Below are 18,748 nucleotides of genomic sequence, written 5' to 3'. Positions count from 1 at the left end.
GAAACAAAGAATGAGAGCTACTGTATTTACATATCGTATATATTTCCTTTGTAACTTTACCTGCAGGTGTCTTCTGTATATAGTGCTAATAAAACTAGATATATAGTGACCATTGCAAAGAAAACCTTCTTACCTTTTAAGCATGTTGGATCTTAGATTTTGTTGGATTTTTTTATTTTTTCTTAAATAGGGATGCCTTTTCTGGTGTAATATATATACTTAAAATCCCATGAAAATTAAAAGTGACATTTTCTTCTGGAAAAATAGTTTATTTTTATACTACTTACAGCTGCAGAATGTATTTCTGATAACTGAGTTTTGTTATTTTTTTTTCCAGTTGTACTCACTAAATGATTATAAGCCACCCATTTCTAAAGCTAAAATGACACAGATCACCAAGGCAGCAATCAAAGCTATAAAGGTAAGAAATTGTCCTAACTTCTGTATTCCTTTCTATTTCTCATCTGTGTTTAAATAACTGAACATCTTAAAGAACTTGCTTCAGAACTTTCCATCTCCCTTGTTGTATATATAGCTTCCAAGTTATGATCAGATGTGATAGTGATGGGATTTTCAGGAGTGCAGCATAAGGCTTAATCTGTTGTGTCACTTTCATTTGCTGCTTGTCCTATGTGAGAAAGAGTTATACCAGCTTGACTCTTCAGTCAGATCTGAAAGGCAGTTGTTTTGTTTTTTTTTTTTTCCTCAGTTTAAAAAGGAAGCACTGACATTGCCTGAGAACAGATGAATAAATATAGAACTACAATCTGCCCCTTCCTGTCCACCCCCAAAATCTAAGATATGTGTGCTTTTGGATCAAAACAGTTGTTTTAAGTTTTATTTCATCTAAAAAAAATGTTAACGCATTAAAAAAAGTGTACCTTTTCAGAGGTGTTGTTCATAGGTTTTATTTTTTATGCTGCCTGGATACAAATTGTTCTTAAGTTTTAGCATTAGTACACTAATTAAAGATTTTCTTGCCGCAAAGTAAAACTAATTGCCAAACAGCAGTGGAGCAGCAGAAACAGCACTGAAAAATGATGAAGTATGCCATTAGTGTTAAGCAATTAAAACAAAGTGAAAGTAGAGAGGTGAAAAAGAGGATAGAATAAAAGCAAAAAAGCCATGAAGTTACACTCTTGCTATATACGTTCCTTTGCTGAGAATGCAGATGCGTTTTTGGATGATTAAAATCGGAGTTTTGTGTAGTTTGGGAAGAGAGCAGCATGTCCTGGGTTCAGCTGTGACAGTTATTTTTCTCCTCCTTGGTAGCTGGTGCAGTGCTGTGTTTTCAGCTTTAGTCTGAGAACAGTGCTGATCACACTCCAATGTTTTAGTTGTTGCTAAGTAATGCTTAGCCCGATAAAAGACTTTTCAGTCTCATGCTCTGCCAGTGAGGAGGGGCACAAGAAGCCGGGAGGAACCAGAGACAGGACACCTGACCCAAACTGGCCAAAGGGGTATTCCATATCACAGCACGTCATGCCCAGTATATAAACTGGGGGGAGTTATCCGGAAGGCCCAGATCGCTGCTGGCTGGGTATTGGTCAGCAGGTGGTGAACAATTGCATTGTGCATCACTTGTGTTTATTGGTTTTTTTTTCTCCTTTCCCCTTTTAGTTTTATATTCTCTCCCATTGTTAATCATTATTATTATTAGTGGATATAGTAGTAGTTTTGTATTATACCTTAGTTATTGGACTGTTCTTATCTCAACCTTTCTTATCTCATTCTTTCGATTCTCCTCCCCATCCTCTGGGAGTGGGAGGGAGGGAAGAAAGGGGAGAGTGAGTGAGCAGCTGCATGGTTCTGAGTTACTGACTGGGCTTAAACCATAACACAGTATGATGACAAGAGTGAAATTCACTGGCTTTCTTAAGTAAGAGAAGCCTACATAAATTAAAGTTTGTGTGTTGCAGTATAATGAAAATGTGAAAAACTTGTACTGAACAGAAAGAAGTAGTAAATGATGTAAATGGTTCTATAAATTAAACTAAATGGTACCAAAATGTTTTATCATGTTTAACGTGGAAATTCTGCTTCCACTCTTATAATTTCAATAACAATATTTAATAGTGTAAGGTAGTTATTGGGTTGATACAGAGCCATTGTGATATGTAAAATTAAAAAAAATCTCAACAAAACAAAACATAAAAAATCCACCAAAAAAACCCAACCACTCACCTAAAAATCTCTGAAACCTGACCAACCACCACCACCACCAAAACCCCAACCAAAACCCCTAAAAAAACCCCTGACCAGGCCAACTTTAAAACAAAAAAAAAAAAAAGTATTCAGTGGGTGTTATAAGGTCTTCCTATCTTCCTGTACTCATGATTTTAGGTTACTAAAGTGAACACTTGGAAAATAAACACAGGGAAGCACATGCTGTGCTTAATAACATCAGGTTAACATCTTCAGTTGTGTACAATGAAATAACCGTGTTTTTGAAGGAACAATTATATTATTCTCTTCTCACTAAAGAAGTGCATGTTATTAAAAAAATGCAGCGTAAAAAAAACTTCACAAGGCAAGAAAAAGTGAGATTTGTTTTCTTTGTATGCTGTTTAATGTTCTAAGGAAGACAACATACACAGCTGTAGGTATTGGATGGCTGGTTAGTAAACCAGTGTTTCTGATTCTGGTTCTACTGTCAATATTGCATGACTTGAACAAATGTATGGATCTTCAGATTTTCTCCTCTGAAATACTGTTTTATTTTTCAGTTCTACAAGCACGTTGTACAGAGTGTTGAGAAATTCATTCAAAAGGTATGTCAGTCATGGGTATTTTGTGTTAGCACTGAGAAAAATTTCCTCATTTTGGATTACGGAGTATTGAAGAGTGTTAGGGTTTAGGTTCACATGTGGATTAATATTTTTATCACATGTTAGTTTAGTTTAGTTTTTAGTCACATTCAGTTTCTGCTTGTAATCAGTAGCTGTTCATAACCCATGATGCAGAAAGACAATACTTTGTCCTGAATTTGTATGTGTGATAAACTTTGATCCCAGTGACTGTGGTTAATGTCTTAAGACTACTTCTGCATGTATTTATTTAATGTTACAAGAGGCTGTCAGTATGGCCCATGTGAACAGAAAACTGCAACAGAATTGACAGTGTTTTGCTGAGTGGCAGTTGCTGTTCTGCTAGGTTTTCCCATGGTTTTTAAAGCTGAAGGGAAGATTACCATTCAGCATTATCTTTTGCGTAGCAGAAGATGTAGCATTTCAGTTTGTGGTTCCTGCTAGTAATTTAAAACAAAAAAAAATTTATGTGATTAGACTGGAACTACTTTTTGGGAAGATTCAGTATTAATTTAAGGATTCTGAATAACAAAGAATTTTATTGCATTTTGTTTCCTTGCAACAGTTAATTATTCTTGGGTAAAACTGCATTTTACTTCCAGTTGGAAATGCATGGATTCCAATTTGTGAGTTTCCTTACTTGTCTGCATTGTACCTGATGGCTCAGTTGGTCATTTTAGTACTGAATTTTCTTCTCCTTTTGTAAATAGGAGTAAATTATGATCAAATTTCCTTTTTGTTTTGACAAACAAGCTGGAGAAGTTAGTCTGTTAATGTTGCAATGTTGGATGCAATTTTTCTTCTGTTGTCCATTTTACCATGCGGTCTGGGTTGCTCTGTGTCAGTAACCTGTCTTCCTCATTACCTTTTATTTCTTGGTGCCCAGTGTATGCTGGAGTGGCTTTTGGCAGTGGTTGGACAGTGTCAGCAGGGTTCAGCTTCAGCCTGGTGTTTTTAACTGTCTCAGAACAGTTCATGAATTAATTAGTTAGGTACTAGAACATCGGTCCTATGTGGAAAAGGTATCATGTATATTTCATGGCAGTAGTGAAGACTAGTATTTTACTTTACCATCACTGCTAGTGTTTTGTCAAGTAGTTGTCTTTTAGGGCATCACCTGCAAGTTCTTCTTCTTCTAAAAAATGGTATCGATATCCTCTGATCCTAGTTTAATACGACAGGTGAACACAAGAGGATGAGAGGAGGTGTACATCTTATCCATTTCAGATCAGTAGCACTTTGCAGTGCCGTGTGCCAAAATTAATCTGGAATTGCCTAAGTTCCAAATACCGCTTTTTGTTGTGGTGGTTGTGATTGATTGTTCTGTATTCAGAGGCATGGGAGAAGATTTATCCTCTGAATAAAAGAGTGGCCATTTGTCAGGAAATGGACTGGTTGTTCATGACCTTTCCACAAGCTAGTAAGAGTACATTTGTGTTCACTGCCTAGTACTGCTTGATGAGGGAGTTCTGAAGTGTTCATTGCTGGTTGGAGAAGGAAGGTGGATGTTGTTATTGATAACCTTGTTAATGATCACTCTGAATTAGATGTTTCCCTTTAGTGGACTTGATGTAGGTTGTTTGTTGTGTTTTTCTTTTTTTTGTTTGTTTGTTTGTTTTTTTTTGGGGTTTTTTTTTTGTTTGTTTGTTTGATTTTTTTTTTTGTTCCCCCCAGTATTTCATGAACAATTTAGTGAAACACAAATTACTAACAACAGTAGAATTTAGTAATTCTAAATTAGTAATTCTAATTTAGTAGAATTGGAGATCAGCAGATCAAAGCTAGCAATTTGGTATTCATGGACTTAAGTTATGTGTTTGGAAGATAATTGGATTTTTTTTTTCTGGAAGCAGTCACTTAAAGCTCACGATACTGAATCTTCTGTTGAAATCTGCCATGGACTTGTCCAGAGTGCTGTCAGTACCATCTCAATTAGTTTACTGTTGATTCTTTACTACTCCAGTATTTTATTTCTTCAGAATTAATCTCATGATGTTACTGAAACTCCAGGTGAAATAATTGCCCGTGTCATTCTTTGTTTTGTGACACTTAACTCACTGGTCTGTTTTATTCTCAGTCAAAACGTCATTTCGCAGGTCAAATGACCACATTTCATATATGTAAGGATATTCCATTGTGAGAGCAAGACTTGAATAAAGCCTTTGAGTAATTGAATTATCTTACTGCTTAGACCTACTCAGAAAATAAGTGAATATTTGTTGTGGAAAATATCCACTGAGATTCTACATTTGTTGTGAAAAGTATCCATCTGAGGTTAGGGATATGCAGGCTCACTGCCCCAGCTGTAACTCATCTTCTTCATTTATGTTTTAACTTTTATTGTCCTTTTTTATAATCTGTATTATTAATTATTATATTTTTCTTTCTGTATATGTCATGTTTTTAAATATTCCATGTAACATGTTTGCCAAGTTTCCTTTTTAAATACCTGTGTGTTTTATTAATTTGAATATTGTGAAAAGTTGTATACAGGTCAGTATCAGGAATGCTCTTGGTAATAATTTAACTTTTCAGTAGCTACAGTACATTGTGGTTATTATCTGAAGACTATTATATCCTATTAGATTTTAATTTTGTAATTTCATAATGCACACACATTCTTAAAAGGATGCTACACGCATCCTTAAAAATAAGGAGTGCCATATTTACGTACACTGAACTATGTTTTTATCCTAAATAAATGCTCTATCAAGGTTGCAAATATTAGCAAATGAGCACTTTTCAGAAGATGAAGTTTGTATGTAGGCTATAATAAAATTAATAGTCTGAAGAGTTTGTCACTGTCTTAGAGATTATGAACTTAATGTGTTGCATAATATGTTTATAGACTAAGTGGGCCAGAGAGGGAATGGGTGTCCTTTCCCATGCTTCCCTAATACCTTGTGTGATAAGTATATATAGCCAATATTCATGAAGTAAATCCGTGTCATAGTATAACTATATAGTTACAGTCACCATTCTGGTGATGACTTTGTTATGCTTTTGTACTGCTTTTCATTCTGTCTTAAAACTGTTTGCAGTAGTTCTGGTGCAATTACTTTGCAATTAAAACACAAAAGTTTTAGCTTTACTTGTTAAGTAAAATTAACTGATTAATTAGTATAATTAGCAGACATGCTTTATAAATACCATGCTGTTCATAAATTATACAAGTTTTCTAGACCAGTGTCACTGAATATTCTCAAACAGATGTCCACATAAATATGTTGTTGTTCTGGCAAGGGGAGGATATGCCAAACACTAACTAAATGTAAAATAAAGTAAATGAATGTTAACTTTAATGTTGACTTGGATTATAAAGGACTAAAATATTTTGAATTGTATTTACAGCTAGTACCAATGTACTGCTAAGAATTTGGCCATGCTTTATTCTGTTCTCTTAAAATAGATGTGTGCATTTAAAAAGGCTGTGTGGTTCATGTGCTGATTTTTAATAGCTAGATTCTAAAAAGTTAATTTTTTAGTGGTAGGAAATTGATTTTAAACCATTTACATATTTGCAGAATATAGATGTGATAATTTGAACATTAAAGGCTGGCTGGTTTTGAGTGAGTTTCATTTTTTAGGAGAATTTGTTAAATAGAGATTTGTTAATGTTTGTTAAATAGAGATTTTATTAGTACTTTAACCCATTTAAAAATTAAAGAGGACTGATCATATTTATTCTGCCATCAGTGGTTTTTGTTATTTTTCACATGTGTATTTTAAATTATCATTCTTTGTAGTGCAAACCAGAATACAAGGTACCTGGTCTGTATGTCATTGACTCCATTGTGAGACAGTCCCGGCATCAGTTTGGACAAGAAAAGGATGTATTTGCTCCAAGGTTCAGTAATAACATCATCAGCACTTTCCAGAACTTATACCGTTGTCCTGGGGATGACAAGGTAAACCACTTACAGATTTTTCTAATTAAAGCAGTCTCTAGTATGTTATCTGTGAGGAAGAAAGATTTTGATCTTGCTTTCTGCTTGCTAGATTGGACCTAATTATAGACTTGCATGTTTATATGTATTTCTTTGATTTTGCTTGTCTGAGTGTAGGGACGGGGGAAGACACTTCCAATTATATTAATTAGACTTTTGGAAAGGTTTTCAAGAAGACCAGGTGGATTTGAGTTAATGTATTTTGATGAGGAAAAAAATTAAGTCAGCATTGTAGGACAGGGAGTTATAGTCAGTCTTTTACTGAGTTCTTCCCCTCTGCAGTGAAAAAACGGGCGAGCAGGTTTTGTATAGTGTCAAGGAATAGATGTCTGTCTTAGCAGCAGTTATCATCAGCGCCAGACAGAGTGTTTTGGACTCAAGGAGCAATAGAAAAGCAACAAAGTATCTTAAAAGTTACCTTTCCTTTGACAATCAGCAGACAACTGAATAAGGCTGAACTTGAATAGTTAGACCTTACAGTTTCAGCTGTTCCCTTGGACCACAGTAGTCAAGACTGCTACCAAATTACTTTTTAAATAGGTTGACTGGAAATAAGCAGAGCATTCAGGCAGTTTTAACTTCCTTCGCATTTGTCACTGGTCTTAAAATAGCTAAAGTATCTTCTTACTGAATTGAAAAATTACAAAAAGATGGGAAATGCTACAAGCTTTATCCTCCACATAAATTTGTGTAATAGAGTCATTAAATGAAGTAGTGAGGGAGGGGGGACACTGCAGGAAGAGGAAGACAAGTTATTCTTTGAATACTCACATATATTCATTCATACAGCTGTAGTTTTCAACCAAAGATCTGTAAACTCCAGGCATGCATGGAAAATCATTAAGTAAGGCAAGTTCAGCCAGTGCATGTCTCCTGCAGTTGTCTTTAAGATTCTTGCCTTTTTAGAGGAGTTAGGACCCCTGTATGTCAGGATCTGCAAATTTTTAGTGGTTGGAAAAACTGCTATGAATGTGTTCTCTTCTGCAAATGAGTTCTGAGATACTGCTGAGCAGATTAAGTTAAGTGACGTTTTTCCAGTCTGGTTTTAGGTTATCTGCATGATCAATGCATGCTGCTTCTGCTCCATAGGGGTTTGTATATAAATAGACAAGATAGTTAACATATTTTTCTTCATTTAGTTGTATTCCTTAAGCAGAATTAGTTTGTTTTGTATAATCATTTAGTTTACTACTCTGGGAAATACACTGATGCAGAAATAACCTGACTTATTGAAGAAGGAGATCTGGCACAAGGATGGGTGCAAGTACACAGTATGTGTCTGGCTTAAAAAAAATTAGAATAGTAGATTTATTGTAGGGTAAGAAATACCACGACTTATGCTGTGATATTTCAATGCATGGCAACTAATATATTACATTAGACATGTTTAATGTGAAGGGGGGAGTAAAGTCAAGTCTGTGGTTTGTAAAGCTCCTGTCAGGTTCATTTGTAGGATATTTTTCACCTCGGTTAGGGAAAATGCATTTTACAATCTGAAGTCTTGCTGCTGTGTTGCATATGGATTCAGTATTATAGGAAAGTCTTTGCTGTTCGAGTAGTTACCATATATCTAACACAGCAGAAAATTGTGCTGTCAGAGATACCAAGATATGGTCCCATTTTCTAACATTTTGATGTTTAATCTGATTAGAAAGTGTGACAGAGAAACACAACAGTTGTCTTTATGAAAGCAAATGTGATTTTGTTTTGTTTTTAAATCAAGCAGAAGTACAGTAACATCTTATTTAAAATAACCAAACAAACTCCACTGATTCCTTTGTCTGGTTCAGTGAGGAGAAGTGCAATGGGGCGATAGATACTGAGACACAGAAATAGTTTTATATTCCTGTTCTGGATAGAAGAAAGAACCCTAAGTTACTTCTTCCATGCAGTGAAAATTAATAATTTCTCTCTATTAAAGTTAAGTATCCTCTTGGAGTTTAGGGCAAACAGAGGGTTTTTTTAATTTGTTTTAAACACTGTGGTTAAGTACCCTATCTTCATATTTCATAAAATTTAAATAATTAAACCATCTTTATGACAGCAAACACAAGATCTTATAAAGAACTTTCTGCTCTTTGTAATACAACAAACTTTTTGTTCCCCCATCTGAGCAAGGGTCTTTTACTACCACACGTATTTCTATGCAACTTCTCAAAATAAAGCAAAATCTTGCCTTTTAGTAGAAGTGAAGCTGAGAAAAGAAAACATTTGGGAGCAGATCAAAATAGTGGAATAGAAATGCAAGCTGAACAATGAGTTACATGTAATGGAGTGGTATGAAGTCTTAATTTTGATTTTTCCTTACCCATGATCCACATTTTTTAATACTGCTATGTAATTTCAATATGTAGGAATTGTGTTCCAGTTTAAATTTTTAAATTCCTCACTTTATCAGGAAAGCTTGCAAGATACTGATGACTACTGTAATAAAAGTATGTAGCAGTCTTATTAGTATATGCCTATTTTTTAGTGGACATAAATAATTTTGGTTCATAGATTAGAATTGCATTCCTATATGTTGACCATAAAAGTTGAGGAGGCTAATAATTCCTTGGTTTAATTATTAATAATGCTTTAAAATACTTAAAGTAATTGTCCTTCCATACCATCTTCCAAAAGTAAAGGCAAAAAAGAGCTAGATGCGTTTGTTTTAATATATTTCATTTTCTGTTGAGAAAAGACTGTCACTATGTACTAGGGTCAGCTTTAGGTTCATAGCTTAGACATCTTTGGTGTGATCCAGTGTAACTGTTCTTAAGGCTTTTGCAGTTTGTAAATCTAAAGGTGTTTCAGTCTAGACAGATTGACATTGCTAGTTAGGAATTTCATATTTGATAATAATAAGAAATATAAGCATGACTCAGATCTTCTGTTACCCTTTCTTCCTTTTAGAGTAAAATTGTTAGAGTGCTAAATTTATGGCAGAAGAATAATGTGTTCAAGAGTGAAATTATTCAGCCTCTTTTGGATATGGCAGCGGAGAAGTCTCTCAGCAGGAATTCCTCCTCCAGTTGTGACCCCTGTCTTGCCCAGCACTACAGCTGCTATGAGCAACAATACACCAGGTAAACAAGGACGGGTTAAAATCATGCTTAGAATCAAAACACTTGTGTCGGCTTTGGAGCGTTGTCTGTTAACATGCTGAAAAATCTCACTCATTTTCTTTAGACAAATCAAATAAATGCTAGAAAGAAATAGGGCAGGATCTTAATCATGGAAATGGCAAAACCAAGAGGCAGCCTGTTGTGCTTGCTTTCCAACAGTATATTATAAGTATATTCAGGTTGAGTAACAGTGCAGTAAGACCTAGTTTTGCTCTCTAAAGTCAAAACAGTAGATCACTGACAAGTTAAAACCCCAACAATCTTTGTTAGTTAGTGGGGCTGAGAGACATGAAACATCAGTACGTAGTAGCTTTTTGCTATCTGTAGGGTTGAGCTTGCTGGATGATGTCAAGAGAGTGCTGCTTTAACTTTTGCTCGCCAACGGACAGTGATTTCAAGGGAGAAAAATCCCACAGTAGAGACTGCAGCCAGTGACATACTTCCTTCTCCTTCAGATCTGAGATCTCTGCTGGAGAATCATAGGCAAAAATTTGCTCTGAATTATGTCTCAATTTACCAAGCATTAACATTATTATACATGCAGACTGGGTGATTTTGTGCTCTAAGCGTCATCCTTACTAATGTAGATAGATGGCAGGGAACTGGCTTTTCAACTTTTTTTGCTTTGTGGAGGTTTTTTTCATTCCGGATTGGCATATAGAGAAGGTTTTACATACAAAAATGGGGTTTTGGCACATTCAGACCTGCTTTTGTCACCCACCTTTTGCTGATGCTCTGCTGAAAAGCAGTGAGGTAGACAAATCCACCTTACTTTTCATTGGTGTCTGTAAATATGTAAAAATTCCAGTTCATGGATTGGATTTACTGCATCATCTAGCTCAACATTTTTTATTGTCATTAGTTTGATTAGTTTGAATTGCTGAAATCATAAGTCTACTCTAATGCTTTTCAAAATTCCGATGCAAATTATCTTTCAAAACACCTAATCTAGTCATTTACATTTAGTATCCATTGGCATATCTCTACTTCTGAGCTAAAAGCAGGACTATTTATAAGGATGGAGGATTCTTCTGAATTATGGCATGAAACTAGTTATCAGATTGCTGATTTAGTTTCAGTGTTCCTCTTGAGGAAGAAAAACGGCTAAAATAAGCAATCCTTATGAATCCAGCTGCTGCAGGTTGAAATTTCTAATAGCGTCCTTTAGGCTTCTCCTGGGGATAAAGTGCAAGTCCAGCAAGTTCTGGACTGACAGATGTTTATGATTAGATTACTAACAATTATCATTTGGTATATATTGTTTCCACTAAATGGTTTGGATTACTGTGTGAAATCTATTCATTTTGCATTTGTCAGTGTTTTCGTTAGTAGTCCCCATAGGTCAATAGTGGAAAGAGCTGTGAACTACACTTTTAAACAAAGTAAGCCTGCTACTTGAGAAATGCTGATGTGAGTCTGTGTTATTTTTGTGTGCTCTACGTGTGTGTCAGAAGAATGGTTTCAGTTGATGTTAATACAGTGTTTTCTCACTATTTAGTAATAGCAGGTAGGGTTTTTTTTTTTCTTTCTTTCTTCTAACACAATTTCTAGTTCCGTATGTTCAAATATTTTGCATTGGATTTTCTCTTTTTTAGGAACACCTGTGACTCCAGTTACTCCAGCCAATGTAGTGCAGAGTTTACCTGACCCTTGGGTATCTCAGATTGCTAATACAGATACCCTTGCTGCTGTTGCACAGATTTTACAGAGTCCTCAAGGCCAACAGGTAAATATTTTGTAGTCAGTTACACTGTACACTGTGTGATACTTTGTGTCTTTAAAGTACACTTAAGGAATATGGCTTTAGTGAGTATCTCTTAGTTTGTGGAATGCACTTTGTGAAATGTGGAGGAAAGGCAGTGAAATAGCTTTTGAAGAAGAAAGGGATGTTAAATGAGACTGGAAAAGATGTGGAAAGTCAGTAATGTAATTTTACAGAAAAAAAGGATGAAGCAAAAGAAAACCATTACGCAGATGAGAAGCGAATGAAGATTTTTAAAGACTGCACATCACAAAGAAATGACATTGGATATTTTGTTCAAAATGGTAAAATGTTGAAGAAAATGGATTTGGGGAGAGGGAAAATAGGGTCATAAGTAGAAGTGCAGAGACAAGCTGCATGTACAGTAAATATGTACATGCAGATCTCTAGGATTGGTAGGTGAACTGCAGCATTTGCTTTGATTCTTTGTCTCTTTTTTTTTCCCTGTTCTCTGTGCCACTCCACCTGCCCCCTTCCTAAGCACCAAAGTCTTTGATTTCATCTGAAGATTGTGTTTTATGTATGAGAGTGCATGTAAATAAATTGGAAGTCTAGGAGAGGGCAGAGTAAAAAAGTTGTGACCAGCAAGAACGTGAAAACAGCTAGAATAGTGACCACCCAGGATTTTCCCACTCCAGGGCTTCTATCTCTACTTCTTCAGTTTGATTCCTTCCTACTCAGAGCAGTGCACAAGGTGGACCAGCTATATTTGCTTATCTTCTGCGGATCAGCCAAGAGCAGAGAGGAGAGCTCTTCAGCTTTACCTGTTGCAGTAAAGGTAGAAGAATAATGGAAGCATTTTCAGAGGCTCAGCTGTAGGAGTCTGCATGATTGTTTTTAAAACATAGGAAGAGTTGTGTCACATTATAGAAGGTCACTCTAAAACAATCCTGAAAAAGGATCATACATCTTTGATGCATTGTGAAAAAAATGATCAATGTAATCAGCTTATGCAGAGTTTCTAGTGAGCCCTAGTAAGAAGGGAGAGGTAAGATCAGTGGTGAACCCCACGAGGAGGTAGAATATGAACGTAAAGGTATAATCCAATATCCAGAGACTGGATTTGCTCAACCTCTTTTTCAGGACTACCCCATAGGTAAGGCTCCAGGGGTTTACCTCTTGGAAGGTCAAAAGACTTCTTCCGCTAATTTCATGATACATTAGGAAAGCTTTTTTCCATAGGAATAGTATTTTTTCCTTTTGTCTTAAGTAAACCTATTCAAAACAAACCAACCACCCCAGTCACCACACCACCCCGCAAAACTATTTTTAAATAATATTTGAAACACCCAACACTATTTTTAAGAAGTATGCTTTAACATCTGTCTTTTGACATTACCCATACTTTGTTTTTACTGTAACATACTTTGTTGTTACCATACATCTGTTGCCCCAGAGTGACTGCTTCTGGTTCAGCATTGCATCTAGGCAAATTTTATCCTAAGATATTCCTATACAGAGCCCAGAGCCTGTGCCATTGAAGGATGTCAAATTATATTCCCAGTTCCTGGTCAATTTGCTTTTTGTCTTTTGTTAACAGAGCAAAAGAATTGCATTCAATCAGCAGAAACCTGAGTTTCAGCGTGAGATTTTCATTGTGACTAATCTAGAGACGCTAGTGCAAACTCTTCATACAGACCTGTTGCATCAGCTTAAAGTGGAGCTTGCAACAGTGCAGTTACTTTCACTACACAAATGTTACAGCATACAGATTTTCCTAATATACGTGGGCCCTTAGGAAGCTGAAGTAGGCTAACAGATTTTTTTCAGGTCAGAAGGAATCAAACTGGAGAAACAGAAGAGGGGGAACCCTAGAAAGCAGGAAATCCTGAGTGGTGACTGGTCATCATGCAACCTGTCAGAGCAAGTTAGGAGGAAGAAGCATCTGCATGTCTTATCAGCTACAGAAAACAAATTAGCCAGTAAGTGGGAACAAAATTTGCCATATATGAAAACAATTAAAGATGAAATATTAGCCATAGGTTAGATAATACTGCATTCCCAAGGTCTTTTTTTTTTTTTCTTCCCCCCCCCCCCCCCCCTTGGAAGGGGAAAATTCTAGGTTTGGTTTTTGCTTTAAAAAAAAACAACCTTTTTTGTTTAATGCATTTGTTATCTTTTCTCTTTTAGCTTCAGCAGTTGATTCAGACACTGCAGATACAGCAGCAGAAACCTCAGCCTTCACTACTTCAAGCTCTGGATGCTGGTCTTGTTGTTCAGTTGCAGGCCCTCACAGCACAACTTACAGCTGCAGCTGCTGCTGCTAACACACTTAATCCCCTGGAACAGAGTGTCTCTTTTAATAAGGTAGACATAAAATAATAGAATTTTGAAGAAATATATTGTTAAAATATATGTAAGTGAAAGAGTCTTCTTTCGAATTTTACTGTTTGACTTCAGAGATTTTTAAAATACGTTAATTTATTATGAAGTGCTCTATCTTGAAAATGAAAAAAAGTCTAGAGAGTGGTATAAATGAAAATACTAGTTTTATATGAGTTTAGGGCTAAAAGTCATTTCATAGAATACCTCAAGTTGGAAGGGGATGCATAAGGGTCATCAAGTATGAAGATGGATGTGATTTAGCAAAGTTAAGCCATTGTTACATCTTTTTTTTCATCCTTTGTAGAACAGGAATGAGAATTGAGCACGTCTTGTACTTCCCTTTCTTGTTTTTATGATCTGTGCTGTTTTCCCAAAAGAGTAAAATGTGATTAGACTTGTAATTTTCATACATTGTAAGTGCCAAGAAAACTTCTGATCTTAGCCACGAAGTGATAGTAAGTGAAGAAATAAGTTTATGACTGTAGTTAAAACTAGTCATGTGACACTTTTTAGAGGAAGTGAAAACGTAAAGCCCAAACCAGACCAACTCGTTAGGTAAAGAAACTTTGTATGTGTTGCAACATAGGTGCCTATCTAAAAAAAAACAACAAACAAAAAAATCCCAGAATGCAGGAATTTAAGAAGTTTAATATAATTGAATGACAGGTAGCAATAACCATGCTGGAAATTACAGTAGCAATAGTCAGAGGAGCAAACCCCCCTTTTTTATCCCAACCCAGATAATCTCTTTTTCAGGCAATTAGCTGCTCAGAACTTCATAAGTGCTGAGTTGAAAATTTTAGGACAATTTATCTTTTATTTCTTGAATTTGTCCAGCTAAACTCAAATCTGTAAAATAATAGAGTTGTTATGACTAATGAAAGTAACGCAGCTGTAAAAATAAAAGGGAAAAAATGGCCTGTACTAAAGCTGTATCACAGCTGTAACCATCAAATCCAGTAGAGTAAAATCACAGGGAATGAATGCATTACTTAATAGGTACTGTCTCAATATTTAGATTAAAAAGTTAATAATACTGCATCGTATTAGGGTTTACTCTGCTGACTTCAATTCCAGCATTTACATGTGTATTCATAGGTATGGGTGTCATGAATGTTGGACAACTTAACTGGAGAAAACAGAAGGAATTGGCATACTGCTGAGTTGTTTATATACCTTGTGTGAGTTCAGCTTGATGCTCTTAAGTTAGCTGATGCTAGTAAATAGTATACAGGAGTCTTGTCATTATGTGCTTCTGATTTCTGGGACTTAGAAGGTAAGTGTTCTGGAAGGAATTCTTCTGGCAGTGTGGTAATTTACATACAAACTTCCAGTAGGCATGCAGTATTGATTTCTTCTTATAAGTTGTGAAAGAGTTGTGTTCATAGTATGTGATCTGTACCTCAGTTCTGCATTATACAAGTAGCATCAAATTATAACGCATCTCAAATTTTTTGCTCAGTGTTCTGTAGCATCTTTATGAATGAACTGATCTGTGTCTTGTTAGTCCATTGAGGCTTTTACTCAAAGATTATTTAGGCTGCTTTGCAAAAATAGCACGTTGTTCTAGAATTTCCTCTTGGGGTTTTTTTTTTTCCTTTTTTTAATAGAATGTTGGTGATACCATACCTATATTCTTCTTTTTCTGAGGCTTTAGGAAATCTCAGTCTAAGTCTAGGCATTATAAAAGAGTATATATTAATATATATGTATTAATGGGCAATCAATTTTGCAGTAAGTTTTGGGGATAATAATTTTCCTTGCTTTTTAAAATGTTTTTTATCAGCACCAATATCATCTGGCATCTGAATCCTACTTCTCAATATCTGAAGACCATAGGTCATACCGATGTAATTGTTTACTGGACTATATCCATTTTATTGTATACTTGTATATGTATATTTTACTAGACAAGACAGCCTTAATAAAAAAAGTGTCAAAAAGGCAATATTTACTTTTATAGGAAGCACCTATAAGTGCAAGTGTTTTAGGTTGAATCAGGAGCATGCTTTTGAGGTGAAACTTTTGATTATTTACATGTACCCCACATCATTTCACATTGCAGAGCAATCTTGAATATATAAAGTAGATGTATTTAGATTAAGCTAAAGCAAAAGATTGGCTGCATTGGTAATGAGCACTCACTTGACAGGGCCAGACTGGAGCTGCTTCAAAGTAACTAGTAACAAAATCCAAATAGCACACCCAAATAAAATAAAAACAGTAAACCAGATATTTTTTAAGAGTTTTGGGAATGCTTTGCATCCTGCGGACAGATCTAGATCTTTCTTAGTGATCTTCCAGGATGCTGTGAAGTTCTAGAGGTTTTGTATGCATTTTGGAGAGCTTGCGATAGTTTTATATTTAACACAAAATGCATCAATGGCGGTTGATGATACTGTTAGAAATAACAGTTATCAAAACCCAAGATGTCAGAACAGTACAGTGAACAGCAGCACTAGACTGTTTGAGTACCATACATCCAGTTGCTTAATCTTTGGGATTCTAGTCTTTATAAAAAAATAAATTGTTAACAAGTGTACTTAAAACAACAGTGCTAGATCCAGCAAGGTACCCTGGCAGCAAAGTGGGCTGACACCATCCGGGCCTGTGTGAACAGGAGTATAGTCAGGTGATTGGTGGAAATGATCATCCCATCTAGACATCCTATCTACTCCAGACTGCATCTAGAGTACCACATCTGGTTTTGCTGGTTCTGCCCCCGTACAGGAAAGACATTGATAAACTGGATGTTTCTTCTCTGTTTTCTCAGAGATATATTCAGTCCTGCTTTTATATATATATCAGATTATTTCACTGGGAAAGTAGTTATAAAAATTCTTGATTGTTCAGTCTCTTAGTTAGCTAATGCTTTGTTCTTCTTGCTGGACTCCAGTAATTGATATTAAATAGAGCATCCCGAGAAAGAAAATTGGCTACCAAATCATCATGGCTTGTTACTGGAGATGTTTTTGTCTTGGTATTTTGAGATGATTGCCCCATGTTCTCATTCTTCTGTTTTTAACTTCTAAGCTCAGGGTTTGAGAAGAAGTTATGGCAGTTTGTAGCACAGCATTAACTCTGTTTTTTAGAAAACTTCCAAGGTGTAAAGGTGCATGCATATGGGTTTGATAGCACTGCGCTACCAATATATAGTTACTGAAAAATGCCTATCTCAGTGACAAATAATGTTTTTGTATTTCTTCATGCTTCTTCAGTCTTATCATCAAGAAAGTAAAATGCTCCTGAAATGCTTCCAGGCTATTTAAAAATTAACAAACCAAACTTTTTTAGTTCAGCAGAAACTACAGTGTAGAAATCTTTACAGATAAAATAGGAGATTTATTAAAGGTTTTCTTTTTCCCTGCCAGATACCTTTTTTTTTTTTATCCCTCTGGAGGCTTATTCCTCTTTCATGATAACTACCTGCTTTGATTTTTTTTTTTTTACAGACTATATGAAAAGTTGTTCTCAAAGAGCAGTATATTTAAAGGAGTTCAGGTTGTCTAAATGACACGTGTGTGTGAAAATACAGTAATTCTTTGTGAAGTAATCAAGCTGTAGGTCTTCTCTTGATACGAGCAGAACAGTTTGCTGATTGCCAAAGGATTGAATAGTTGGCCTCTTCATAGTAATTTCTTCAAATTAAAGGTACCATTACATAAAATTAATCTTTATTTAAGCTTTTCTCCAAACTAGCTGTTATTTACTATGGAAAGAACATGTGGTTGTACTTGTAACAGCAGCCAGAGCTCAAGAAAGCCATGCACAAAATTTGGTATTTGATGCATTCAAGAGTTTGATAGCAGTAGCAGTATGACATTTAATTTTATTCAGGTTATTTGCCATCCTTTTTTATTTTTTTCAACTTGAGAAATAAGAGCATTTTTCTTTGGAAAAGTAAATATGCGTAAAGAGATATATAAGGAGTACTCAGTAATGCTTACTTTGCTTTCTCCTAGAAGCTGATGGACAGGTTTGACTTCGGGGAAGAATCTGAACAAAATGAAGAGCCTAAAAAAGAAACTCCTACTTCCCAACTGTAAGATCAAGCTATGTTTCTTACAGAAAATGCTAAAATCTGCCTGACACTAGTTGAACATTAGGATTAAATAGTAAGGAAAATGTTTCTTTTAGAGCATAAGTATACTAAACCAATAGGAAGAGAAGAGACACTTTCCTAAATTTATGAAACATACACATTTTAAAAATATTTAATGTAAGTCTCTGTGCCAGAAGTTTTGTTGACTTCATCTTAGAAGTTAGCATGTTCTTTGTTAATTATATTCATAGCATTAATGGTGATGGTGATGGCAACAGAAGGTAGAACTGGTTACATTGTCTTCATTATTTTACATTTTTAGTTAAACTTGAAACTCAGTTGTGAAGACCTGTTCACCAACTATTTAAACCAAGAGAAAAACGTTTGTGTTTTTTTCTTTAAATTATTTCATTTTAGGCCTTTAGTACCAGAATCTGTGAACAACTCCCTTTTTCACCAACTAGCTGAACAGCTACAGCAACAAAATTTAGAACACCTCAGACAACAGCTTCTGGAGCAACAGCAGCCTCAAAAGGTAAGAACTCCATCTTGTGGCTGTCGGAATTATTATGTTTTCCACTGATAAAATTCATACTCCAGGACGAAAAAAAAGTCTTGTTACTGACACTTCTCTTATAATGAAAGTCTTTGTCACTAGCTGATCATCCAACAGAAGCTGGCAGAGTAAGTGGAATAAGCAGAAGAAAGTGCTTAAAGCAAGGGAAAAAAAATACAACCAAATGTGTGGGGTGTACAGT

The 18,748-nt window shown here is 35.4% G+C and overlaps 1 protein-coding gene across 1 annotated transcript in view; it reads left to right on the top strand.

Annotated features, from left to right (window-relative positions):
- Positions 1 to 339: 339 nt before the first annotated feature.
- Positions 340 to 18,748, top strand: part of LOC104412435 (protein SCAF8-like) — a 33,246-nt gene continuing 14,837 nt past the window's right edge. The window contains 9 exon segments of the mRNA XM_010023159.1: positions 340 to 421; positions 2,727 to 2,771; positions 6,554 to 6,715; positions 9,650 to 9,748; positions 9,750 to 9,822; positions 11,457 to 11,587; positions 13,754 to 13,930; positions 17,911 to 17,990; positions 18,408 to 18,525. Coding sequence (XP_010021461.1) covers positions 383 to 421; positions 2,727 to 2,771; positions 6,554 to 6,715; positions 9,650 to 9,748; positions 9,750 to 9,822; positions 11,457 to 11,587; positions 13,754 to 13,930; positions 17,911 to 17,990; positions 18,408 to 18,525 — 924 coding nt within the window. The 5' untranslated portion in view covers positions 340 to 382.

The sequence above is a fragment of the Nestor notabilis genome, unplaced genomic scaffold, assembly GCF_000696875.1.
Source record: "Nestor notabilis isolate BGI_N333 unplaced genomic scaffold, ASM69687v1 scaffold10041, whole genome shotgun sequence".
NCBI classification, from domain to species: domain Eukaryota; kingdom Metazoa; phylum Chordata; class Aves; order Psittaciformes; family Psittacidae; genus Nestor; species Nestor notabilis.
Note: the sequence above shows the minus strand (reverse complement) of the source record. Positions and strands in the feature narration are given on the sequence as shown.